A 26,999-nucleotide genomic window follows, 5' to 3' on the forward strand; every position below is an offset into this window, starting at 1 on the left:
TGGACGTGGGGGCCACCTCTGTGAGGAAATGGAAAGGCATGATGAAGCTGCAAGGCTTGCTAGTGCTTCTTTCACAGGGCGAGAGATGGAAATGAAAGGAAAAAAAATGCCCTTTTGAACAAACACTTCAAACATCTCATTTCAGAGGTCTTTTCTGCTACCAGATGATTATAACTATTTTTTTTGATGAAAAGTTGATAAATCTCAACATGATGGACTCCAACAATGCACCCCATACAAGTGAGCTGCTATGTGCCTACTGCACGACGTGCCCTGATAGTTTCTACTCCAAAGCTGAAATAGGACTTGATTAACCAGCCTGGTGCAAATCAGTGCCGGAATATGCTGGCAGAGTGGTAAGGAGGAAGTTTCTCATATAGCATTTGACTTTATGGACATGGGAACTAAGAAGCAAAGCCTGAGACGTGAATCTTGAGACTGCACTGTGGCAGCTGCATACAAACAAGCAGCCTATACATTTGAAAGCTTGAGAAGTAAACCGGCTGTGCATTGAAAGGTAGGCATTTGGAGGTGGTAAATTTAGCCCTGACTCATCCAATGGCAATTTTGACACTTGGGTGGACTAAATTACTTTTAGGAGTTGCATCATGTTTTTACCAGATAGTTTGGTTGAGTGTGGTTTAACCCATTCATATATCTGTGGCCGGATTCTAGACCTTTCTCACTTGAAAACTCTATGCAAGAATTTGTTTGTGTATAAGGCATAGATATGTCCCAGGTCATCGAGTTGCGTTCCTGCAATCAGATCAATTAGTCTATTGCTTAAACTTATCAAATATCACTCTAAAACTGGACTCCTTTTTTTTTTTTTTTTTTAAATTCACTACTCTTATTGTACAAGGCTTAGAGACCCTTTACTACTCATAGCTAAAAATCTCCTTCCAGAAACTACTGGAATTTTCTTCAGGGCTTTGTCCTTCAAATTAAAGAGTGCTTTCCTCTCCCTGGTATTAACTCCTCAAGTATTCATGGAGAGCACTCATATGCCAAGCTCTTCAGCCTCTTGCTATGGACAAGTGCCCTGTTTCCTCAGCCACCTTAGCAGTCCTCCTCTGTATCGTTTCACCATGAGGAAATCAGAATTGTGCATGTTATTGCAGGCGGGTGCATTTACAAGGGCTTTAATACTTCCTGATCTCTACCAGAAGGAGCTTGCCTGGCACGCTAGATATGCACTTGCTGTTTTTCCCCAAGCAACACGGGTTGATCATTCTCTTGCAAATGTCCTGGGCTTAAATGCTCAGTAACTTCTAGGAATAGCAGTTTTAAATTCTGTTTGCCGTGCACACAAGACTTGTTTGCCCATCTTTGCACACTAACAGTTTAGCGTTGATACTCATGTGTGAGCAAAGTTTGAAGCCGGAGTAAAATGCTGATGCATTAATTCAAACATATGCCTAATTTGTGTTATTTTTGACATTTGAACGGAAAAAGTAAGTTTGCAACTAAAACATTTTCTTAAATGCTGATGCCCTTGTTCTTAATAACCCAGCTAAAATCTGATGGAAAAAGAGATGCATAAATTTTTCTTGGGGGTCTCTTAGAGAGACTCCTGCGCTAGTCGGACGGAGGGAACCTCTTTTCCAGCCAGCACCTTTCGCCTGAACGGATCGCTTCTGAAGAGTCACCGCGGACGCCACTGCATCCACCTGCCGCTTCCTGCGGCGCCGTCAGGCAACCATTGACCTCTGGAGCCTTTCACAACGCCGGGTTCAGGCCCCTCCGCCTGCCACAACATCCACTCGGCGGCTCCCGGTGGAGCCCCCTTCCCTGCTGCCGCGGTGCCGCCCCCCCCGCCGCGACGCCCCGGGCCCACGGTCCCGCGGGGGCGGCATCGCCCCGGGCATCCTCGCTCGGCGCCGCCTCGCCTTTCGGGCGCTGCCCTGCACCGGGGCTGAGGCCTGGGGGAGTCCCGCGGCCCTCCCCGAGCCGCCGCGGGCACATCGGCCGGCTCCGGTTTCTGAGGCGGATTTAACCTTTCCCGCGCAGGGCGGGAGGGGGCGGCCCGCCGCGGGGTGCGCGGCCGGCGATGGGACGGGCGGCGGGCAGAGGCCGGCGGGGCGGCGGGCCGGCGGGCGGGCTGCCGGGGGCCCCTCGGCGGGGCCTGAAGGGCTGAGGCGAGGCGGCGCCTCGGGGCGCAGAGGGCGGCTGCCGCCTCCCGCCGCGGGGATGAGCGCCTCGGCCGCTACCGGCGTCTTCGTCCTCTCCCTCACCGCCATCCCCGTCACGTACCTCTTCAACTGCCTGGCGGCCGGTGGCAGGTGAGGCGGGTGAGGCCGGGCGGCTCCGCCCGGCGGGAGGGGAGCGGAGCGGAGCGAAGCGGGGGACCCCGGGAGCCCGGCGGGTACTTTTAGCGGCGGCGCTGGGAGCGGCTGCGACTGCGGGGCTGAGCGGGACGGGGCGGGAGGCGGAGCGGGGCGGTGGAGGGCGCCGGTCGGGCCCCCCGCAGGCAGCCGGCGCTGCGCGGAGCGGCTCGGGTGGGAAGAGCCCCGCGTCCTGTCCGCCTCCCCTCACGGGAGCCGTGCCGGGATGCCGATCCTGCCGCTCACCCCAGGACCCTCAGAACTGCCGGTTTCGCATCACCTGAAGCGTGTCCCGGTGTCTCCGGAGCGCGGGTCATTGCCGGGCCGGCCGGTAAGGCCGAAAGGACAAACCGGCCCCCAGGGGACCGCCGGCCCCGCGGTAGCTGCGCCCGCAGCGCGCCGTGAGCCCCGGGGCGGCGGCGCCGGAGGCGGTCCAGGGCTCTGCGGCTCCGCCGGCCCCCCGGGCGAGGCAGGCACAAAACCCAGCTCTAGTTAGAAGCGAGTGGAAGAGCTCGGCAGCCTCGGAAAGCTCCCGATCCGCACGCTTCAGGCGCCCGTAAGGCGTGCGAGGTTTAACTGGAGATACCCATGTGCCCGCGCCCCGGCAAAACCCAGGATCTAGACCGCAGGTCTAGAAAAAAAAGGTCACTTCTCAGCGAAAACCCAGTATACCTAAGGGTCTGTGTAGTATTTTGTGATCTCACAGCCTGGGGTGTTTTGCAACTTTGCTGCACAAATATTTGGTGTGTTTTTAAGGCTTTGCTACATCTGTTCCTTCCTCGTTTTCCTCCTTCTGGCCAATAACTTAATTTTTTTGCTTCTCACTGCTAGAGAAATGCCGAATAACACGTGCTGGCTTACTTGATTCGTTGCCAATATTTATTTCAAATTGATAGACCGCAGTGAAAAGTCACTGCAGTATTAACAGCTGTAATGGCATGAAGAAATTCATCGCTGGGAAAACAGACTAGCAGAAGTTTCAAACCATAAAATAAATCAACAAGCTAGGACTGCTCATCTTGACTTAGACAGTATGTGTGTATATATTCTGAAATATTTGATCTTGCAAATTTTTTTGCAATAATTTTACGTCAAGTTTCACTGAAATTGTCGTAGTATTGTTTGTCCACAAGTTGTTTTCTTGACACAGAGTGATATTATGTATAAAATTATGTACCAAATACTTTCAGCCTGTGCTTCTGGACTTTACCTAACTTACTCCTCCCTTTTTTTCCCCCGTACACAAGCACAAAAGTGAAGACTGAGCACGAGAGTCTGTCTTAAAGAGAACTAAATACAATTTGCACACTTAGAGCTATAAACCAATTTCAAACTGGTTTTCTTAACTTGCATTTTCTTGGGGAAGGAGACAAATTTGCTTTGTGCTAAAGATTTTTGTGCTTCCCTCTACTGCCACTTTACATGCGCTATCATTATAGGCCTGGCTTCAGAGCAAAGGTCTTTTCTGCCGAGCCCACCGGCGTTGATTACTGAACCCCTGCAAGTGATCCTGCCTTATAGGGCTGGGGAGACCTTTGGTAGCACTTCCAAAACTGGAAATTAAACCTAGAACCATCATAGGCACTCCACACTGCTACTCCTATTCCATGGGACTGTCGTGTTTTATTTCTGAATAAACTATGAAATTTCCTGAGTAGATAATTTCTTGCTGAGGTTAGACTAAATGTCCCTAATGATCCTTTTAAGCCTTGAAATCTCTGTGCGTGTGACTTTCACCTCTGTTGGCCTTTAAGTTTTCCATAATTTTTGTTTATTTTTGCAGACACCAGCATGAAGACTGATTTTAGTCAGAGAAATCTAGACTCCTGGATATGTTGTTTATCTAGCTATTTTAATATTTTCTTTTTTTAGATGATCACATGTGAAAAGACAGGCACATAAATTCTGCAAAACTATAAAATGAATACTATGACAGACTACATGATGGACTTTAAAAACAGCCTTTTAAAGTATTAAAAGTTACTTTAAGGGTGCGTGCATTTGAGGATAGCTGGTAAGAAAAGCTGAAGAAGCAAAATTCTGTCTCTTTCTCTTTCTTTTAAATTCTTTTTCTTTTTAATATTGTTACAGTTCCTGGGCAATTGTTGCAGTTGGATTGCTGGTTCTGGTTTTTATTGCTCTGTTGGCTCGTGTTCTTGTCAAAAGGAAACCACCAAAAGACCCACTGTTTTACGGTATGTCTTGTTAACAATGAAGCTAAATTTAGAAAGTGTTAATTTATATAAATGATACTCTATGACAGTTATTTCAAATTGAACATTTAAGGCATGGCTTCAGAACCCAGTCTGCTGAGGTGCTAAGGAGCCAAGAAAGAAAGAAAGACTGGGGAAGGAGGAGATATAATGCCTCTTTTGAACCTTTTTATTCTTTTCAAATAGGAGATCCAGCTTAGGGACAACCCAGACCTCCCATTTGAAAAGAATAACACTTGAGTTGGGCTGTGAAAGTGTTTGAAATACTGTCATACCTGCTCTGTTAAGATCCTCCTTGCAGCAGGACTTAGGCACCACAGTAGACCTCTCATGCATCTCTTATCCTGAGTGGACTCCTTTGGGATTTTTTGATCTTTTGGCCTCCATGGCTTTGTTCCTCCTATGACTGACTTCCTTAATTCTCCTATTTTTTTTTAAGCTTTTGTGTTAACTCACCTTTGAGATATATAAGAAAGTTCAAACCATCCTCAACTCCTGGCTCAAGCTGCCTGTAGAGGGTGGGGATTTCTATGTTGATACTTTGCCATAAAAGAATAGAGATATTGGTTACCTTTTGAAAGGAAACCTTAGGTCTATATTACCTTATAGCAAAAATCTAGAAGAAAAAACACCAATGTTTTTTCGAATTTTACAAGAAGGGCCCATAGGCAAAGCAGGACACAAAACATCCATATTTGCCCTCTGTCTTCCTCCTCATTACAACTTGTAGGCGTTTGTCCCCAGTGTTCTACATGAGGCCAGGAACTCTCAGTTCATGATGAAGTCAAAGGAAATAAATAACATAAACCCATCACAAATAAATTTCCTGTCTCAAAGGAGTGACTCGTTAACTTGCCAGATAGGTCTCCTATGGGATGCTGTGGCTAATGCAGTTTGCCTTGCTTACCTCCAGAAACGGCAAGTCACATTTCCCTCTCCGCCTCCTTTTTGTTCTTTCTTCTTTCCAAGAGATGGCTACAGTCAAGGTTGTACACTTCGTGTGACCAAGATTTTTGAAAGGCTACATAGACCTTTCTGCAGACACTGACTTTCCAGGAGGCTGTGCCTACAGCTCTACAGAATTTCACGTTCCTAAGAAAAGCTTCCTAAGAACTTTGTTGACTAACCACTAATTAAAAAAATACTAAGCAATGTGGGAAGGTCCTATTGTATGTTAAATATCTGTGACCTCGAAGTAGATGCATTTCATTCAGTAGATCTCTGCCTGACTGAATTTATTGGACTGTGAAGCAACTGTGTGATTCCAAATCTTTATTGTTATTTTTTTCCCTTATTACAGTTTATGCTGTATTTGCCTTTACCAGTGTAGTGAATCTGATAATTGGTCTGGAACAGGATGGAATTATTGACGGATTCATGACTCATTACTTGAGAGAGGTAAACAATTGTTTGGCTTACAAATGTGAAGAAAATCTTTACTATAAATAATTTGGTATAGTATTTGTCACAGAAAAATAACCACTTACACATTCAGAAGAGTCTTCCTGAATTTGGTCATTGACCCGTTTCATTATTGTCATGGACAAAACCTTCACTGACTTGAAATCACCGACTTTTTTGGGAAAAATAGCATACCTTTCAAGCTCCCATGTTATTTCACTTAGTTTAAGTAATACTGTGCTGTATGAACTTCTGAGGGACTTGAACAGACTATATGTGTTTGCAGAAAGCCATAGACACCCAGCACCCAGGAGTGGATGAGTACTGCAGTGCCTAAATGTGTCACTGAGAAGGAAACAAAATTGCATCGTTATTTTTGCCTCATCACTTTAGTAAAAGGAATTGAACTAGAGTTTAGAAATTATGATGCCAGATAGCTTGTCAGCAGAATCTGTTGGCGGCTGAGTATCAACATCCACCAGAAATAGCTCAGTAAGAGCTTGATAATGAAAGTCACTGAAGTAATTGAAAAGATTCTATGAACTTTAGCATGAAATGAGTTGGACCTTACAAGGTTATACCTTGTCATCAATATATTCAATGCTGTCGTAGATCTCTAGGCTGCTAGCTATATCTTTATTTATTCCATGTTAAATGTATCTTTATTTTGTAGCTTTTAACACTAAAATATGGTAAAGTAATATTTCCATAACGTAGCAGAACAGTGCTGACAATCATACATAGGAGTTTTCCCTTCCATCTTGCACCCTATTTTGCAACCATAGAACTGATTTAATTATATCTGATCCTACCTAAATCAGGTTTGTGCTTGGAAACGTGTATTGTCAGTGAAAAACTGTACCCCTGGATTGAAAGAACATCAATTACTTTTCTGAAATTTTTTCCTGCTGTTCTTTATTAATTGTTTGTTGTTCTTCCTCTAATCACTGTATCTTTTTTAAAATAAATGTTCCCTAGGGTGAACCGTATCTGAACACTGCGTATGGCCATGTGATCTGCTATTGGGATGGCTCCGTTCATTATCTGATGTATCTGGTGATGGTGGCAGCTATTGCATGGGAGTAAGTAATTTTGATTTGAGTACTGTTTTCTTTGCTTGTGTTCTCATATAACATACAGAGGGCTTCCTTTTCTATGCAGTATTTAGATTTTTTCTTTCAGGACTGTTTGATGTCTTAGGCGAAAGCAACACTATTAAAATTCCATTACTTTCAGGAATTGTACCCTCACCAACTTACCCTTTCTGTCAGCTGAATAAGCCCAGCAAATGCATTGAGTTGCAGTCTGTCTGCCTCACTCTGCAGCAGAGCACATAGCCTGTCTGCATGCTTTGCGTTAGTTAAAAGGAAAGCTTGAAGATGATGCACGTTAGAACCATGTGTAAAAAACATTTTTTATTCCAAATAGCATTTATGATAGGAATAATGTATCATTCAGCATGGTAATGTTCTCTCATCCACATTAGAGAGTATCATGCTGTTTAAGAGAAAATAGTTATTTCTAGAGAGTCTTATGTTTTTTGCTGTTGAATAGTTTGAGAAAATAAGTACTTAAATTCCAGAGGCTAATGTACCCACTGGTAATAGAAGCATTAGCAGAATTAAATAAATTATTAATTAATTATTAATTCTTTTATAGTCTTGTACAACCCATGATGTGCAAAATGGTGCAGTCAGCCTTCAGATGAGTGAAACATAACAGCAAATAACTAATCCTGTATAGCACAAATCCTGTACTGTTCATGTGATAACCTTCTCATACATGAATGTAGGATTTCTCCATATCCCCCTCTCAGAGGCAGGAATCCACTGTTGATTTGTGGTATAGATTTTAAAACCATTACTTACTAAGATAGAACCATGGCAATTAGCATAATATTTGAGGGTGATTTGGGGTAGGTATTTTTTAGGGACAGTACAATAATTATGTCTTGTTTTCTTTTTTAAACAGACAAAGCTATAGAACTATTGGCCTCTACTGGCTAGGTTCCATTATCATGAGCATCATTGTCTTTATGCCTGGAAACATTGTGGGTAAGGACATAATTTATATGACTAACATTTTCTGAATTCAGCATTTGGCTATGTATATTTTACTGCAGTGTTTGTTCCTTTCTGCAATAACATGAAAGAGGAATTTTAGGAATATCAGTAAAGAGATGCAAGATATTTTGAAATTTAAATATAAGGAAGTGAAGATGGAGACCAGAAAAAAAACCCCAACCTTTCAATTTACATTGCTTTCAAGGAAGAAAAGTATTGTACTTTGTTATACCCGTAAGACTTTCATCCAAACCAGATTTAATGTAAGCAATGAGACAATAACTGTCTCTTAGTATCATAAAAATATAAATTTTATTTTGCATAAAATTTCCAATTTACTTAATAGTCTGAATTTCAAGTAGCTTACAAGAGGCATCCAAATCAACTTTAAAAGTGAAATCTGGAAGTTATTCTATTTTCAAACTAAATTTAACATTTCTAGATTTCCAACTTAAATCAGTGCATAGCTGTGCTGCTAGAGGTTGAGAATTGTAATAAAAATTTTACATCATTATTATTGGCAGGTGGTCCTTTAAGAGTGCCACCCCCTCCATTAAAGGTTTCCCCTTTTAGCAAAGGGTAAATTGATTCAAAGCTGACAAGTGTTCAGCTGAGAAAAATGTTCATATGTCCAAATCCTGTAGTCACTTTTAGAAAAGCCTTGCTATGGCCCCATTTTATGACAGAGGAGGAATATTCATGGTGCAGCCTGGGGCCGCTCCAGTCCCCTCCTTTGCGGATACACACACACCACAGAGAAAACAGCCAGCAGGTTTAATGAGCAGATTTAATGAGACAGTATATCTTCCTCTTTCCTAGGGAAGGCTGAGGAACTTGTTCTCAATAGCATGCCTTCTGCCTTCCTTTCTGACATAGAGTGTAGCCAGTGTAAAAAAGACAGTTTTTCCTGATTTATCTGGGCTGAGGATGGCTCTCTGAATTTATGTGTTGTCTTATAGGCCTGTAGGAGAAATCAGGACTTTGAAAAACAAATGCAATATCAGATCTTAAAAAATGGATACATTAATTCTTTCCATTTTTTAAAAGAATGATCTCTCGATTTGAAGCAGGTTCCATTAAGAGATTTCAAAGCTCTCCCATCCTATAGGATTACTTAGTGCAGAGTGACTGAGGGGGCTTCCTGTCCTCTTCAAAACTCCTGTAATTTCCTAAATGGCTGATAGACTTTGTCACCTGTGACTCTACCACTATTGAGCATGTGATTTTCAACAAGATTTTTGTGTTATTTTACCAGTGATTTCTCATGTTTTATGTTCACATTACCATAGCTGCTTCAGGTTTGATATTACACAGGATATTTTTCTAACTCTTCTGCAACATAGCTTACAAATTCTCATGCATCAAATTGTTTTTTAACAGGCAAATATGGAACAAAAGTGTGTCCTGCTTTTTTCTTAAGTATACCATATATTTGCCTTCCCATATGGGCTGGGTTCCGAATTTATAACCAACCTTCGGTGACGCATGACACTCCAATCAAGGTAATACTATTGTACTTAAGTGTTGGCTACTGTTAGGAAAACTGAAATATCCTTGCTGTTCCTACCAAGTTTTATAGGTCCCTCGGTGAGTGTGGAATGCACTGTAACTGTTCACTGTTACGACAATTGCTGCTGGGCTGTGTAGATGCTGTAAAAATATCTGTACTGCAGGACCATTGCATTATAGAGGGATAAAGAAAAAGCAAAAGAATCTCATGTTTAGAGTAAAGAACTAATTTTGAGGTGTAATTGTGTTACTACCCTCTATCTAGGCAGTTTCTGACTGTTTCAATTTCTTAGCTGATGAAAATATTGACGTATACCAGCTTCATAAAGTACCACAAAATCCTTATAGAAGCTCTGCAGGAAAGTACTTTTCTGCAGCTGACTTACAGATTTCATGTACTTTATAATTTTTTAATGTGCATTCTGCAATATTAGATTTTAAAGGTAAGACATTGTACATTAATTGATATGAAAATTATTTACACAGTGTATATTTATTTAAAAATATGTAAAAATAATTTTACTTAAAACTCCTCAGACCTTTGCATTTAATAGTTGGGCTGTAATAAGATTAACTGAGCAATCAAAAAATGCAATAATAGTTTATGCACTGTTTTATAAAAAAAATAAATCCCTGCAGTGGAAAGCACAGAACAGATCTTTAACTCTTTGTTGCTATAAGCAAGCCAGTTTATTGCCACAGCACACCATATCAGTTGTAAGTAATATAATCAATTAATATTTTTGCATGACAAGAGCTCCTGAGTCTCAGTCAGGTTCATTCTGCCACTGAAAACACAGACATCGATGGAGGAGTTAGTTCCTATTCCATAGCTAATAGGCAGCCAGTGTGCAAGGGACGTAGCCTATGGCATAGAATAACAGCAAAAGATGCACTGACAGATTTTCTCAGAAATATATGAAAGATAACATCCATCCATCCATCTTCAGTAGGAAAGTGGGGTATAGACAGATGTTCATATCTCCTGAAGTTTGAAAAGCCGCTACAGAATCGCCACTTTTAGGGCAGATTCCAATGAAAGGCAAATTGGAGGAGACTTCAGGTGCCAAACCCTCTTCTACCCACCTGCGTAGGCTTATAGAAAACCACGTGTCCCATCCCAAAGCAATCTGATCTGATTTACTTAAAGGCATCACTAATTCTGGCCAGAAACACGTTCTTTAGTCATCAGGGTAGAGAAGTTAAGTGTAGCTGAAGATAGTGATGGCGATTTTTGCCATATATATTAGTGAGAACATGGAGGATGGATGGAGGTTTCAGTTTGTTTTCCTAGTACTGAGAACACCACAGAAATTGCTATTATAGAAAATACACGATGGACTGCTTATTGCTGAAATATAGCAATGTCTCCTATGCTTATTGGAGCTAAACTGCCTCCCTAGGTTTGATATTTTTCTTCGGTATATATTGCAGAGAAACTTAGTTTTTAAATTCTGTTTCAAAAAGAGAGTGCATAAAAAGCTGGTGATCTGAAAATTTAACATTGCACTTCTTAGTGAATCCTTTCTTGTAAACCTAAACTTCCTTGCTCAGAAGGTCACAGAAAAAGCCTTGATTCCTTTCACTGGGGCCTCCTACCCTTCCTAAGTAATTTCTTTTTTAGAAGTCATATTTTATCTTCCCAGCTAATTTATGATCCATATCCAAGCATAAATACCTGGGTTCAATAACCGTATACCTTAAAATGCGTTTAAATCTTAACATGATTTAATACTCACGATTTTTTTCCTATTTTTTATACAACTCAGTCTTAAATTAAGTATTGTTTCCAGGAAATAATTGTGTGTAAAGCTACTAATCAGTTAGCTAATCATTGTAAGTCCTGAAAATATTTGGTTCTCTTTCAACAGATCATTTGCAATTAGCTGTAAAACTTTTTTTTTTAGCTATCATTATTCAGAGCTGGTATTAAAAGATTCAGGAAGAAAGTGTAATAATGCTTTTAAACATGATAGTGCAAGTATATAGAAAAATACTTACATGAAAGCAGCAGAAGTAAGGTATATTCTGTTGGCCAAGGTATTCATTGCTATAATATTATTGTAAACCAGTTAGTTAAATAAAAAAATCACTGTGGGGACAGAGAAGAGGTAATCAAATTTTGGGTGTTTTCCAAAAGAGGTGGGTGCATGGGAGAGGAATGGAGTTATGCCCTCATTTAGAATCAAACCAAGCTGTGCTGCAGTACTTACAAAGCCCAGCAGATTTAGCTACAAGTATATCAGCTCAGAGAATTTTAATGTAATTTAAAATTCATTAACAGAATTAATAAACATAAATTGAGATTTGCACATGAATTCTGAAGGGACTGACTTCTGTGGGCAGCACACAAGATTATTCCTGTTCCTTAAAACTGATCATGTAAGGAGCCTCTCAGAAGTTATGGAAAACAGTTTTTTTTCCTGGAAGTGAGAGAAATTGCAAAGCGTGCCTACACACTTCCTTGCTACACAAAAGAAATAGCAGGGTTGGTGAGATTTGTGCAGAATTCAATGTTGTTTTCAATAAATGGGAAACCTGTGGCAGGTCATTGCTACTCAGCCGGTGTACTTAACGCGTAATTAATTTCAGCATGTATTGATGTGACTTTGCTATGTAAAAGAAGGGTAAGGCAAAGTTGCTACATAGCTGAGGTCTGTCAGCACAGCGCATGCTGTCTTTCAGATTCTCACTTCTGCCTTTTTTTAAGCTTTACATTTTCATTTTGTTTGCATAAATGTATGCATAGAGAAAAAAAGATGAGTTTTATGTACCTTGGCAATTTCACAACTTGTAGTGCACCAAAGGTTGTTTCCACTAATATTGGCTTTGTCTCCAAAACCTCTAAGTCCAAACCTCTGTCGTAGCTTTGTGATCACAGTAAATATGCACATTCATTTAATATACCTTTGAAAGGAGGAGTGATATATATACACATGTAAGCTTCATACTTAGACAAAAGCAGAAAGAAACTATATCAACCCTCAGACTTTCCATTATCCTTAGGTAGTCTACATCTGAAAATGACTTGCAACTCAGCAGCCATGGGAGGCCTTTATCTTTCACAGGAATAAACACTAGAATGTAGACAGGCTTTGCAGGTGACATTATAAATATTCCTCCACTAGTACTTCAAATACTGTGAAGTGACACCATACTGCCAAAACAGATCTGTTATTTGTGTTAGAAAAACCAAGGTATCACCTGGAAGAGATCCTTTAAAAGAAAAAAAGAAATAGTTTTATGAAACAGATGGCCTATGTGTTTAAAATAGCCTTATTTTTATTAAATACAATTCAGATCTTGCAGTTCTTACTTGGGAATTGTGCTTGCAAGATAGGTTCTCCTGTTTCGATAACTTTATTGTGAGTATCTTGATCCTGAGTGCTTTTAACTGTGCCTCTACATCCTAATTATTGTTTCGTGCTTTGGAGACAATTCCACAAGTGTATAACAGGAAGGAAATTTGGTTTTTCTTTTGCTGTCTGCATGCCAACACATGGCTAATAAAAAGGAAGAGGAAATGAGTAACACATATAAATGGGGAAGTTTTCCTTCTGAGCTACAGAAAGAGACTCTGATGTGCTTATAACTTTGTGACTACACAGTGCTGCAAGTGTACCTCGAATTATTTCCATGGGTCTTGTAATTTTTATCATGTAGGCAAAGAGATGATGCTGGTTCCTCCAAGTCATCTTCCATGTTAGATATCTATATGGCCTTCGCTACTGTAGAGTGTGAACCCCTCATGTGCGCCCACATGGTGCAGAGGGGGGGTTCCTGTTCTGAGGCTGAGGAAAGGAGGCACAGAACAGATCAGATCCAGATGCCAAGAAATGCTTCAGTGCCCATCAGAGGAATCCACAGCAGTGGATTACAGTAATGAAAGAATGAAAGGAGGGTTTCCACATGCTCCATATGCACAGGCACACACATTTCATTCACTATTTCTGCATTACATATTAAGATATAATATTTGCTCACTGAACTCAGCTGGCTACAGAAAAGTTTTTTTATGCCAGGGATATTCCATTAATTTCAGTAGTGTCACAGGTAGCTGAAAACCAGTATTCACTGTCAATGATGAGATGGATCTTCCTATTGCTGTCCCTCCAAACAGCTCTTTTACAAAGTGTATTAGATTCTACTTCAAATGTTTGAGACAGACCTATGTTTCCAAAGCTTTTCTACATAAGGACACTCAGGAAAATGAATTCATTCCACTTAACAAAAGACACAACTTTGGAGAAGTTAGTTACGCTGCTTTAAAGCCTTACATGATTGCAGAGTTAGTGTTCATTTGATTTCAGTTGCTTTGAAAGTTAACTAATCTGCATTGAAATGGTTTTAGTTGGATCCGTCCATTTCTAGAGTTCATTCAGGTTAACTTTTCTGACAGCATCCTGTGAAGTCTGAAGTCACCTTTTTAGATGTGGAAATCTTTCTGTCTCTGAAATCAGTGGCAATGTAACTGAGAACTGTGTCTATCATAATGTTTCATCACTTCACCCTTCTTGTAGCGACTGATCTGGAGTTAAATACATATCGTGGAACTGGGATGTACTCACTAAATGCGTTCTGTGTTGCAGGTGGTGCAGGAAGTCCAGAAGAAAGGACTCTTACGACGACCAATAGATCTAATGTTGGCTGCGTACCTCATTCTAGCAATGGGGTTTTGCATATTCAGGGGCATGGTAAGTTGAAGATATTTTAATATTCTGGCCTCTAATTTTCAGTCAAACTTTTAAATTTGAAATCATTGTGTCTGTGTGAAAAAGTATATACATTTTGGTTAAGGGAAATCCTGTGACTTTCAGGGTTGGAATAAGCCTTATATATATAAAGGACAATTTGATTATTTCTGATAATTAGCGGTGCTTTGCTTCTCCATTTTGCCCTGTGTAAAGTATATTTTTCAAAAGAAAGTAGGTGCACAATTGGTCTGTTGTTACATTTATGTCCAAGAACATGGAGACAAACCAACTAAATTTAAGTGTTATTAATGTTTTTCTAAACAGAGATGCATAGTTAAAATTATATAGGAAACCAAGTTAACGTACAGTGCGTGAGACCAAGAACATCTCCACCTGAAAAAAAAATTATCCACATTACCTGAACAACACACATTGTTCTACTTACCAAGAGCTGATTTTTTAAAAATATGTTTGCTTTTTAAGCGTAGCTGATTGAATTAAAATTTCTGAGGGAATGAATCAGTACTGAAAATGCTTGAAGTAGATTAATCCAGTAGCAGGTAAATCTAGTCCTTTGTCAGCTCTAAAGCAGTTTCTGTCTTAAGCAGAAGGGAAGCTGTATATCATTCAGTGAACAGAGATCAAATGTTAGGGTGTCTTAGACAACTGCCTGCTTGCTTGATTTGTAGATCTGATCCTGTCTAGATAATTCAAGTAAGAGGTGACAATAAGTACCCAAGCAACGTTTTATTTACCTAGCGCAGATTGTCCTTTTGTAGTTCTGCTGCTCACATTACTCTGTCATCTTCTGCTGTTTCTCTGAAAACTTGCCTCTCAAAAATGTTTTTTTTTTCATCTAACTTGTCACAGACTGCTTCATTTCTTATAGATCATGCTACTTCGGAGCACCGCTGATGCAGATTAATCAGCTGTTTTACCTGTAATTTCACTGTGGGAAATGTTAGTCTCATGCTCCAACATCTAACTTGGTTCTGCAATCCCACTTCTTCATTTCTCAGAACAATTTTTTGTTGATTTTGACAGCGTGGTCATTTCCTTATGTATTTCCTTTACCAAACAGCAACTGTTTACTGGCCTTACTTACAGAGATCAAGTGAACACCTCTGTGTAAGCTGCAGTAACCATGATTTTGTGAAAAAGCTAATTAAACATAATCCATTATAGCCCACCCAGACCTCCCTGTGGGATGCCCATGCTGGAAAAGAACAGGAAGGGATACCCACTGTTTGTAAATCTTTGCATCTCCCCGTCAAAGTCACACAACAAATACACATGAAATGAAGTTGTGCAAAACATACTTTTCAGTCCTGTAACTTAGGCATTAACTATGTCTTGCCATAACACACAGTGACAGCTGTTGACACAGATTGCTAACTCATTTTAGAATAGTATTTTCTGTAGTAGTTTTAAGGGCTACCATGAAAAGGAACTACTTTTGCAGCTGTGGGGTCTCTTCGTGTTTATTGGGAACTTTTGTTCTTTCTATAGGAATGTAAAATCCAGTAATCTCTCCTTTGCTACTCTTTTTAAAATTACTATTTTTTAAGTAACACCTGTCTCTGCATTGCTCTCCACTGCTACCTTGCCACATTGCAACTCTTTTCTTGGACGACATCTATAGCTTGCTATTCTAAAATGGGGTGCTTAACCTGAAGTTTCCACTGTTTGAGAAATTTTCCATTGGAAAGTTCATTTGCTGGGATCAAAGTCTGTTTATCAGAGCAAATAGCAATTGTACTTTTACTACAGCATAGCCAACTGATTGTATTCACTTCTAGTCACAGTCTTTAAAGCAGGCTGTCAGCATTTCCTCACAAACCCTCTGAGCAGGAGCTGAGAGGAGGATGCATTTCAGCTTTCTAATTGGTGACCAAATGGATCACCTTTGTAATAAATTTTGAGCAAGCCTCCAGGGTAGCAGTGCTGCAGGTAACTAGTGAATCTTTAGGGCTGGTAACAGGTATCAGGTTAGCTCATTTTCGAACAAATTCTTTGTTCACGGGAAGTTTTAAAAATTCTTCTTAGATTGCTCTGGATTGCCCTGCTGAACTCTGCCGGCTATATATTCAACTTCACGAGCCTTATATAAAAGATCCTGCTGCCTACCCTAAGCTTCAGGTAAAGCATTGACTGTGGAGCATAGAGTGTTAAGAAGTGATTTGTTAACTGGCACAAAGATGAAGCCATGGGTTTCACAGATAACAAGATCAATACGGGGAGTATTTGTTCATGGCAAGTTAAACAATATTTCACCTTTTCTACTACAGCCATTACAGAGTACCGACTCTTTGTTGTGATAACTTAGATTCAAATAATTTACCTAGAACTACACTTCCTAATTACTCAGGCTTCTTTTAATATAGCCCATGAAACAGATCTGCATGCTTTTTATGATCATCCCCCTTCCTTTGAAGGGCAAAGTAGACTTTTGGTCTGGAATAATGTAGCAAAAAGGCCTGTAGTAGGACTAGAGTCCATAAGCTCATCTTATGCTTCTGCCACCAGTGACACACTCCTTGAAACATGACACTTTTTACAAACCCTATTTGCACAAGCATGCAGAGGAGGAAATGTTTTGCTTTAGTTTTGTAGTATTTGCAAGGTTGCCATTCTTTTGCAAGGCTGGCTGATACATGGGGGCAGGGCTTGAAGCAGTAAGAGAATTCACAGATGAAGCAATGAGCAGAAACCAAAAATCCCTGCTGGGCCTGTTCTTTCTGGGAAAGGGGTGGCTTGGGTAGATTTCACACCTCCCAGCCAAAAGTTCAATGGAGCTTGAGAAATGGACACCCATGTTGTGTTGGGCACTGAGTTACGTCAGGCCATGCTTATTGGCATGGTCTCAAGACAGTGACGGGTAGGAAGATGTTTCCTGAGAGGAAGAGGATTTGTATGGGCCAAAGAGACAACAGCCGTCAATATTAGTAGAGGCCTTAGGGTAGGTGGATCCAGTCAACAGCATCCAGGTGTGAAACTCTTTTCTCAAATAAGTTATAGCTGCAAAAAGGCCTGGGAATCATTGCTGCAAGGACTGTAGTTTTGAATAGTCTTAACTCCAGAGTCAGCAGCTGGCTAATTTTAAAATGTATCTCCCTCACCCTGCAAAGCAACTAATATTTCTGTTTAAAATGCAGATGCTGGCATACATGTTCTACTCTGTGCCATACTATGTGATTGCTCTGTATGGCCTGCTGGTGCCTGGTTGTTCCTGGATGCCTGATATAACCCTTATACATGCTGGAGGACTAGCTCAGGTATTTCTTTGTAAAATGATCACTTTTGAATTACAAATTAATAAGTAGAGAACTATAGACTAAATAAGGGGCCCAGGGCTTGATCTTCTCATGCAGGTTTTATGCCGTTGTAACTCAGGTCACCTTTTGTATCTGTAAAAAACTGATTCAAGGGAGTGGAGAATCAAACCTATTATACATCTCTAATGACTGCATTCTTGCTTTAGAAGACACCTCTCCTTCTGCATAATCTTTTTATTGGGCTCATTTAAACCTTATTAAGCACCACACACTCTTTAGCTGAGACCACGACAGGAAGCCTGAATTACAGCTGTAACAGTCAACCGTGTAAAAAAACCCACAATGCAAAAAGCAGTAAAATACATTGTTCCCTTACTATGTTTTGGCCAACTAGACAGTTGATGAAGATAAATGGAAAAAGTATCTACTAGTTACACAAAATGAATAATATCAGTTGATGATGTTGATACAACACTAGGAACACCCTGAGCCACAAACCACAGTAACACTAAGACACGCTGGTGTTGCCAGAGGCAGACCAACAATCATACTTTCTTAACACATTCTGTTCTGATTCTCTTAAATGAACTGTAGTTAATTACTAGATGGTGCTCATGCTTATGAGAAGGCTGGCCAAAACAAAAAAAACTCAAAAGGAACTAGTAAATGACTTCTCATGGCATAGATGACCATTTAGCAGTTGAGACAGTGACAACTGATTTGTACTGAATGTAAGGAAATGAATTGTGCTCTGAGCATCCAGACAGTGTGGAAAATACGCACGTGATACTGCAACAACGAGAACACAGGGACATGGTAATAAGCATAGTTCAGGTACCACTATTAAACAATCACAGACCAACACTGTTCCCCGGGCCAGAGACAACAATCATGGATACAAACTACAGTCCAGTTTCACTGCGCAGTAAGAACGGGGGAAGGGACAGTTTACTTTCTGTTTGTGAGCAACTAGCACAGAGAATGAGTTGTTTGGGTTTTTTTAAACACACCAACTTACAGAGGATCTTGAATCACCAAATTATATCAAAACAGAATCCGGCAAACTTATTAATGAGGAGGTTTAAAAGCTCAAAAGGTATCATAAATATCATACAATTGCATTTGGCCCCAATCTAATCTAAAAAAAGCACAAGCTAGCTAAAGTAGACAAGCCAGTGTCAGGAACCTCTCTCTACTGACGGATTACTCAGGTTTCATGAATTCCCCAGTCGGTCAGGAAAGAAACCACTCCTTCAAAGATTGTTTAGCACAAGGAAAAGTAAACCAGAAGGCAGAGTGTGCTGGCTATCGTAATCTTGCAAATTTACCAAAAAGCTCAGCCTCCCAGATTAGAGGCAATTTTTGGTTGGTTGGTTTGATTTTGGTTTGTTGGGGTTTGTTTTGTTGATGTTTGGGTTGGTTGTTTTTTTTTTTTAAAAATGTTTCCCATAACAACAAACTCTCACTTTTTTTTTTTCCTTTTTAATGGCTCTTTGTACCTTTTAGCTGTATGATTAATACATGCAACGTTTTGAAGCTGAGGTTTAAAACCCCTCTGTTGTCCCTTGTAGTTTGGCTTCAGGGTAATGCTGGTTTACACATTAGACAAGAAAAGCTACTGGTAACCCAAAGCTAACACTCAAAATTTCCCATTTTACTCTTGAAAGCTTGTCCTAGGCACAAGCAAAAACCATGCGCTGATGAAAACTAACTGATTAAGAGAACTGCATGTTGCTGCACACTCCCCACATTTTATCCTAATCAAAAAAACATTTCTTTAAGTTTGGGAGTTTTTTCTGGTAGTTTTTACTGTAATGCACTGCAGAATGAACTTCAGTCATTCTGCAACTGAGCATGACTTAATTAATTTGTCTCGGTGAACTGTGAGCAACCTGGGACAAAAAAGGTCCATGACAATGAACTGAGGGCTCTATATTATTTTTCATGTTGGTCATTTTGAGGCACAAAACACATTTCAGATTTGTCCACTGTTTTCTCAAGTTAAAACATTGTAATTGATACTTGAAACATATGTAGTTGCTGAAACACATTTTGCTTTCTGTTATGCACAAAGGTTTGAAAAAGGTAAATAGCTACTGATGGAAACAGGGGGCATTGCCCCCTGGGAATGAACACTGCTCCTACGGATGGGGAATGGGGAAATTTTAATTTATTTCTATCATTATGAAGTATGTACTTTTTACAAAAACAAGTCTCAAAATACCACGTGATGCATCTAAACTAAGAACCTCTAAAAGTGCCTTTCATACACAAAGAGAAATATTTACTGTTTCTCAGAGTTACATATAGCTGTCAGCTTGAATTATTCTGCTACTAACATTCAGACTCCAAAACACGGTTGTTACCCTTATTGGGTTTTCTGAAGCTTCAGGAAGCACTCTTTAAATGTCACACGACTGAAGCTCCAGGAGCTTCAATTATATAAAAGGGTTGGAACAGCCTCTGTAAACTTGATAAAACTGGCATTTCCCTATGCAAGTGAGCCACAGCCCTGCTAGCCAAAACCATTCTGGCCCACCAACTCTCCAGAGCCCACTTCCCTACTAGACTAAAAGTTTTTCTCTACCCTTTCTCCAAGTGTCTTCCTTAATCCTGCAATTTTTGGTAGCTAGTTTCTGCAGTGCCTCTTGTTTACAAGACAACCTAAACCCAAGGAACATATTTTTCTAGGTTACTCTCTCCCTGCTGTATTTGATGGCTTTTCTTAGGCTCATGAGACCTGGTCCAAACCCATCTAAAATCAGTTATAGTTTTTTCCTGATTTTAGTCAGTTTTAGAGAGAAGGCACAGAGTGAAGAAGGACTCCTAAACTTTTTCTGGTTCAGGCCCTTCTCTGTCCCTAGCTTTCTTGACTGCAGTGTAAGAAACACTCCAAGTTTTAACTATGATTAGACTACAGACAAGAAATAGCATACGAAAAATCCAAACCCAAACTATTTCATACAGACAAGAAGCCTGACGAGTAGCAGGCATATGCAAATTGCAGTTGTCAAGTGGAGCAGTGCCACATCCAGCACCAGGCAGCTTCCAATTGCTGTGGGATGGCCTGATCAGCAGACTGGCCGAGGCTTTGAGGTTAATAAAGGCTGTATGTTAAACAGATAAGGCTACCTTAGAAGTTTACCTGCAGCATCTCATTTGCAGCATCTCAGCCAAGGTTTATGGGTTTCATGCTCAAAATTCCTCACTCAGAGAGGGTTCAATAACAGAAAGCACCAAGGAATGGCTTTTTCTCTGAGCAGACCCGATCGCAGTGAGGTAACACAACACACTCAAGGTTGCTCTCGCTTACTGCCATGCCAGCCTATTGTGCAACAGGCACAGGGATGTGCCGTAACTAACAGCTCTTGTCTTACTGCTTAAAATTACAATTTGGTGCAAGTCTGCCTGGTACTTGAAAGAAGGGCAGGACTGGGCTACTGGTGGGTGAGAGGTCCGCTTTTAAGACGCACCCCCTGCCCCAAGCGGGTAAAGAAAAAGGGGGAGAAGAAAAAAAAAAGGCAGAAGCAGAGTACAGTCATGGAAAGGAAGCACATGAGATTAAAGACATAACACAATTTCCACAGAGGCAAATCAAATTAAAGAAAAAAAAGTTACTTTAACAGACCTAAATATCCTCCCTGGTAATGAAAGGAAAAAATAATGTGTTATATTGAAAAACAAGTCTAATAAACAGTAACTTCATTATATAGTGCCTCATTAGCTAGTAAAAATCTTCATGAGCTACAAATAGAACAAAATGTTTCTGCTTTTTCTTTTTATAATGCTCAAAGCTCACTAATGTGCTACAACTCTTGTAAGAGACATGACCACACAATAAGGCTTAGATCATCAAAGGCATCTAGGAGGCTGTGGGAGTTCTGGGTCTCTCAGCAGCAGTCCCTTACAGCTCTTTCTGACAAGGCTTACTGTGAACTTCTTATGAATTTACTATTAACTTACTATGACACAGAGCTGGCCACTTCTGGAGGCACGCAGGCCTTGCAGTCCTCCACAGAGATGTACATAGCTCAGCAGCTTGTTGACCCCAGAAGAGGCTCTAAAACACCACCAGGAGGCTGTTAGTGCCTAGGTAAACAGTGGACAGCCCCAAACCTCCTACCCAAAGCCTGATGGTGGCCAACTATCTGCTTGGGAAACTGCTGCCTCATAGAGCAGGATGTCTTTGCTGCTGAGCACTAATGCTCTGGCTGCCTGGGCTGGGCCGGCTCCCGAGGCGAGAAAAGGTAGCAGTGATCTAAGCAAGAACACCCAGGTGCCAGAGGCCATTCCTGCCTGAGATAGATGAGAACAAACAGGCTGTAAGGGGCACTGAATTATTAGGCTGATATAAAAAGACTGCTGATACTGTGCCCCTGAACATCTGTTTACTGTGTAATAGCTATTTACAGAAACATGCTAAGTGGCACTCTGCTGAAGTGTGTTTGTACTTGATTTCTTTGATTACTGTTTCCCGGCTCAGGTTTGCTAGATCAGCTCTCCCTGTTAAGTGGAGGTGGTTAGAATCACCTGAAAACCGATTTCCTTTTCTGTTTTGATGTATGGTCTCAGCCTAACCTTTTGCTAGAGGGGTGTGTATTAGAACACCTGCACTGTATTTCACTTCCTGCTTCACTAACTGGGAACAGAACTATGTTCGTGAGTCCAAAATAACTCCTGTTGAAGACAGAACAGAGGACGTGATTTGGCCATGGTGTACTCCCCTGCGTTACTAAAATCCCCATGTCCCTTTCTCCTGCTCTGCTTAAGATCAAATTGATGTTTATCTTCTTAGATCTGCTCCACTGCTGACTAAATAATAATAAAAAAAAAAGGACACACAATAGTTAATGTGAACAAGCTGTGGCTTGAAATAGCAGGTAACAGATGGAGACAAAAGACAGTGACTATCCTGATGCTTCTATCTTTAAATGTTTGTTTATGCTAAAAATACGCCTCAGCCCAGCAAGCTTGTCGTTGCATATAACCTTCACTGAAAACTTAACCTATACTTCAGAACCACCCCCAGACCAAAAGCCAACTATTGCAGATGTTTTCTGAAACCATCGGAGTTCTGGGATCTGACTCTGGTGACTTGGGATTAAGATTTGAAAAACCAAACCAAAACCAGAACTAACATAGCTTCCAAGATTTTATTTTCTAACTTTATTCAGAGCAAGAGTCTGTCTGCTTCCCCTTGATGCCAAACACAACATTTTGAGGTAGGTGGGTGTGAGTCCTGCCCCCACTACTGGGCCAAGGCTCAGGAGCGCGGATCTCGGCGGCGATGTGCGCTTCAGCGGCCATTTGCCTGGGGCAGGGTCAGGGACCCTGCTGCATGAATAATCACCTATAAGCCAAGGGTGAAATCCTATACCTGATGTAAAGATCAGTGCCACTATGTGCATAAAATAAACCTCCTACCATGGCACTGGCAGTTCCTGTCTCTTACACCAAGATATTAATGACATTAGTTTAGGCCGTATTTTTATACCGCTGTGCAGTCTGATGGATAATTCTGGAATAAAAGGGCTGGCTTGGAAAATGTCACTGGAGGTGCGTACTTGCATGCAGATTATGCTGACTTTCCAAAATATGCATCAACTTTACCTTTTTTTTACATATACGTTATATACACACTACAGGCTCAATTTTCCCATATTGGTGCTTCTCTTCATGCTCGAACTCCTTACATCTACAGAGTCCCTGAAGAAGCAAAACAGTTTTTTCTGATATTGAACATAATGTATGGGATTCTTCCCCAGCTGTTGGCTTACAGGTGCGTCAACAAGCCTGAGTTTTTCATGAAAACAAAACAAGAAGAGAAAACGGAATAGCCCAAGTGTTTTCAGCTCCTCTTTTTGGCTATGTATATAATTGGGCTGGGATGTAACGGGACTGCTCACATGGAACCCAGACAAAGCGTGTAAGATGTGTAAAATTGCACAATTGTGTAAAGCTGCACGGTCTGCTTTGTTTATCCTACTCAAAAAGGGAAAATAAAGACAACTGCCTTCAGTACCACTTCTCAACATTTTGACTTTGCGCTGCAGTGGAGTTGCTCGTTCACATAGCTATTTTTAAGTGAGCTGCTTTGACAGTTTTAGAAATACTGCATGAAGTTAAATAATAATAATGATGTCAGTGTTTAGCCTCCGCACACTGCAGAGCATCAGTGCTAGCAGTCCCTACGTGGAGCTACTGTAGAATGTGAAGGTTAATATTTTGAAGTGTGAAAAATTAACATACATAACTGTCACATGCACACGTTTTATTTGTCAGAAAGTATGTCTCGTGGGTCAGCCTTGTTAAAAATCCCAAGAAATCTTTTAAGAAACAATCACCTCTTACGGTAAGACTCCATATATGCTAAGCAAATCATATAGTTGTGTTAATTCTTTTTAAAATTCACTTCTGCAAGGACTGCTCATCTGCTTGAAGTTAAGCATGTGCCTACTAGCACTTGGGAACTGGGCACAGAGGGCTTGTTACCTCAAACAATCAGGCCTGACACGGTAGCATGCATTTTCAGAGAGGTGGGGGTTTTGGCCAGCAGCTTCTCTGCAGCTACTCTTGCTAATGCTCTTGGGTCATGAACAAGTAGCAGCAAATACAGCGACCCTGATTTGTGTGGTTTATGTTTGTGTTTGCAATTACAACTATGTCTATGACTTCTGTGTGTATTTATACTAAAAGCAGTACATTTGGTGCCTTTCTCACAGCTGAAATTAGCTGATACGTTTTAACTGGAAACACTTTATTTTGGGATGTTGACTTTTGGCTGTTTTGATTTAGAGATTTTTCATTTTCCTTTTAAACCTGATCAGTAACAAGAAAGCATCAGGCCACGCGCATGCGTGTCGCGCCCTGCAAAAGGGGACTTTCAGAGCACCAAGAAATCCGTGCTTTAACGCTCTCCCACTGAACACTGAGGTGTAGGTCACAGCAGTGCTCAGAAGAGAGAACCCCCGGTTTCATACCTCCAGCCAAAGGGGCAGACCCAAAATAACCACAACAGATCTCAGTCAAGGCTCCTCAGCAAAAAGGAGCTTGGCAATAACTTCCTCCAGCACCCAGCCTCCCTGGGGCAGGGTCCTCCGTGTGCGCTAGAAGTTGGGACAGCTCCATCCCGGTACGTCCTCCCAAGCAAGCAAACCCAGAGCTGTTGGGCTGTACCGGGACATGCTGGCTCACAAACAGGCATTTGAGCCTCCGATGTTACTTCTAATGTTTTTAAAGAAACTTTGAATACATTCAAGGTGAATTTAATAACCTCCTGTTATCCAGAAAAGGCAAAGTACAGAAAAAATAAAGATCTCACCTGCACTTGTATCTATTATGGTCAACTCATGTTAACAGAATGTTTTGCTTTAATACTTGACTTACATTAATACCTCACATTATTACACGTATGAAGCCAAATATGACGCTAACTTAGTTGCTTACAACCTCAAACCTTACTCCCAATACACATTCCAATAAATTTATTCTGTAAAAACAATACATTTTTTTGTTTTTGTTTTGTTTTGTTTTGGGTTTTTTTTTGTGTTTTTTTTTTTTAGTTTTTTACAGTAAACTCGTCAACTACAAACCTTGAATACGCAAAAGATGTTCCAAGGACAAGCATAACAAGGATTGATAAAACCAGACTAAATATGTTTTCACAATAAAAGCTGGCATAAAAATAAATAAAAATCTCTATTATCACAATAGCAACAATAATGTACACAGAATAATGGATTTGGAATGCTTACTTACTAGTCTAGTTCTATTTCCAAAAGGAAAAAAAAGCCAGAATGACAGCATCCTTTTTTAAGCCTTTCATTATTTAAAATTGATGTTTTCTTTTGGTTTCCCATAGGGTTCTATATCACAGTAAGCTTAAAAATGGAAAGCATCCAAATGAATGATTTCAAATTGTGTTGGCATTGGAAAAAATCCTTGTATTAATCTAAAGAAACACAAAAAGACTTTCACTAACTCCACATATAGGAACTAAGTCAGATAGTGTACATTACATCATGATTTTGAGAAGTATTAAGAGTAACTAGCTAGGTACTTCTAATAAGGAAAGGTATTTTATTACATTATTGAACTTGGCGGTGATCTCAACTGAAGAAGAATTTTTCTTTTATGTTGTAAACTGATCAAAAATCAAAGTATGGATATAGGGAACTATAAAATCATGTTTGTACGTGGAAGTTATTCTAGTATCATATGGAGGGGACTCATTTCTAAGATTTACTTGTTTTTAAAAAATGCTGATTTAGAATGGTAGAATTTGGAGTTACACCTTTTCTGTCTAGAAAAGGTGCCTCGAACATGTTCAGGTATGCGGTATCTTCATAAACCTCAGCCACTGGTAAAGGGTAACTTCATGCAACCAAATAATATGAAAATCAAAATGTAACCCTTAGGAAAAAGGGTAAAATGTCATTTCTGCAAACACAACGGATAGGAATGTGAATAATGCGCATACAAACTGGGATGCTGTTGATGATACTAATGAACAGATGTGGTGACTCATATCAAATCCAAGAATATTAGACAACCAAACATGTAACCTTCTTGTGTTTTCCCTTAATATTCAGCAGTCATTATGTTGGTTAAGTCTGAAAGAGAAAAAAGAAAATCACATTTAATGTAAGAAAGCCTGCTGCAACACATGCGATACAGTTAATGCCAGAGTCCCACACTTTAAAGTCACAGGCACAAGTAACCACCTGGTCTGGTTGAACAGAAATTTTTTCTAGAGAAAACTGCTTACATTACATCAGCTAAACACACCGCTACAAAATATTACACAGTACAGCTTAAAAGTAATCATTTAGGGCTTTATTCAAATAAGCAGCTTGAGTCACGTATGTGGGTTGGTTTTTGTTTTCCCCCATCGTTTAATTACGAATCTCGTCGTATACTTCACACACAACCAAATTTGGCATTTTTCCACTATGCTAATTGCTGACACGCTTCACGCAAAAGCTCAGGCACTGCTGTGTTCCCAAACACCTTGCGAGGAGAACACCCTTTTGTTCAAACAAAGGAACACTTCGGCCAGGATGAAGAAAGATGAACAGTTTTCGCAGCTAATGTTATCTGAATGTTGCTTCTGAAAAGGAAACAGTTTGGCTTGGAGTTCACTGTAAGGTGATGACAGGAAAGGAAGAAACTCCTACTTCATGACAGAGTCAAGGTCAGCTCTTGCTTCCACTGACATTGGTGGGAACAGGATCAGGCTGTCCTCATGTGATCACGGCAAGCGTCTCCAAGTCTCAGCTTCTTCATATTAAGCAGAGATCACAAAACTCACCTACAGGCACAGGGACCCGCCTCTTTTGTCCAACACATGAAGACATGCAACGCTGCATGACTGCCTAACCCTGAGCAAGATGTCCCTTCTCCTTCGTAAAGAATTCCAAGCGTGAATGCTTGTCCACCCACACCCTGATGGATGGGAAGAAACACAACACAAAGGCAGCACGAAAGAATTAGTACTGTGCTTGCTGTGATCATCCAAGAA

At 40.6% G+C, this 26,999-nt stretch overlaps 2 protein-coding genes across 4 annotated transcripts in view; one reads left to right on the plus strand and one right to left on the minus strand.

Annotated features, from left to right (window-relative positions):
• The first annotated feature begins 1,880 nt into the window (after positions 1-1,880).
• Positions 1,881-24,980, plus strand: TM6SF1 (transmembrane 6 superfamily member 1). 3 transcript variants are annotated; one of them, XM_075100487.1, is made up of 10 exons: positions 1,881-2,282; positions 4,416-4,519; positions 5,838-5,935; positions 6,917-7,020; positions 7,910-7,992; positions 9,382-9,503; positions 14,100-14,204; positions 16,251-16,343; positions 17,360-17,479; positions 23,125-24,980. In XM_075100487.1, exons 1-10 carry the CDS (start codon positions 2,191-2,193, stop codon positions 23,314-23,316), a joined length of 1,113 nt encoding a protein of 370 aa, XP_074956588.1. In that variant the 5' UTR covers positions 1,881-2,190; the 3' UTR covers positions 23,317-24,980. The 3 variants fall into 3 exon arrangements, with proteins under 3 accessions (XP_074956588.1, XP_074956589.1, XP_074956587.1); XM_075100486.1 differs by lacking the exon at positions 16,251-16,343 and having other exon boundaries at positions 2,047-2,282; XM_075100488.1 differs by lacking the exons at positions 9,382-9,503; positions 14,100-14,204; positions 16,251-16,343; positions 23,125-24,980 and having other exon boundaries at positions 2,046-2,282; positions 17,360-17,478.
• HDGFL3 (HDGF like 3) overlaps positions 24,729-26,999 on the minus strand; it is a 38,768-nt gene continuing 36,497 nt past the window's right edge. The window contains exon 6 of the mRNA XM_075100490.1: positions 24,729-26,091. Coding sequence (XP_074956591.1) covers positions 26,086-26,091 — 6 coding nt within the window. The 3' untranslated portion in view covers positions 24,729-26,085. The remainder of the gene's footprint in view (positions 26,092-26,999) is intronic.

The sequence above is a fragment of the Phalacrocorax aristotelis genome, chromosome 7 (genome assembly GCF_949628215.1).
Source record: "Phalacrocorax aristotelis chromosome 7, bGulAri2.1, whole genome shotgun sequence".
Lineage (NCBI taxonomy): Eukaryota > Metazoa > Chordata > Aves > Suliformes > Phalacrocoracidae > Phalacrocorax > Phalacrocorax aristotelis.

What these genes read in the sequence shown, in the direction of transcription:
- TM6SF1 (XM_075100487.1), top strand. Translation starts at nt 2,191, where the DNA reads ATGAGCGCCTCGGCCGCTACCGGCGTCTTCGTCCTCTCCCTCACCGCC. An exon ending in TGCCTGGCGGCCGGTGGCAG is followed by an intron (nt 2,283 to 4,415) that starts GTGAGGCGGGTG and finishes ATATTGTTACAG; the next exon opens with TTCCTGGGCAATTGTTGCAG. An exon ending in TATGCCTGGAAACATTGTGG is followed by an intron (nt 7,993 to 9,381) that starts GTAAGGACATAA and finishes GTTTTTTAACAG; the next exon opens with GCAAATATGGAACAAAAGTG.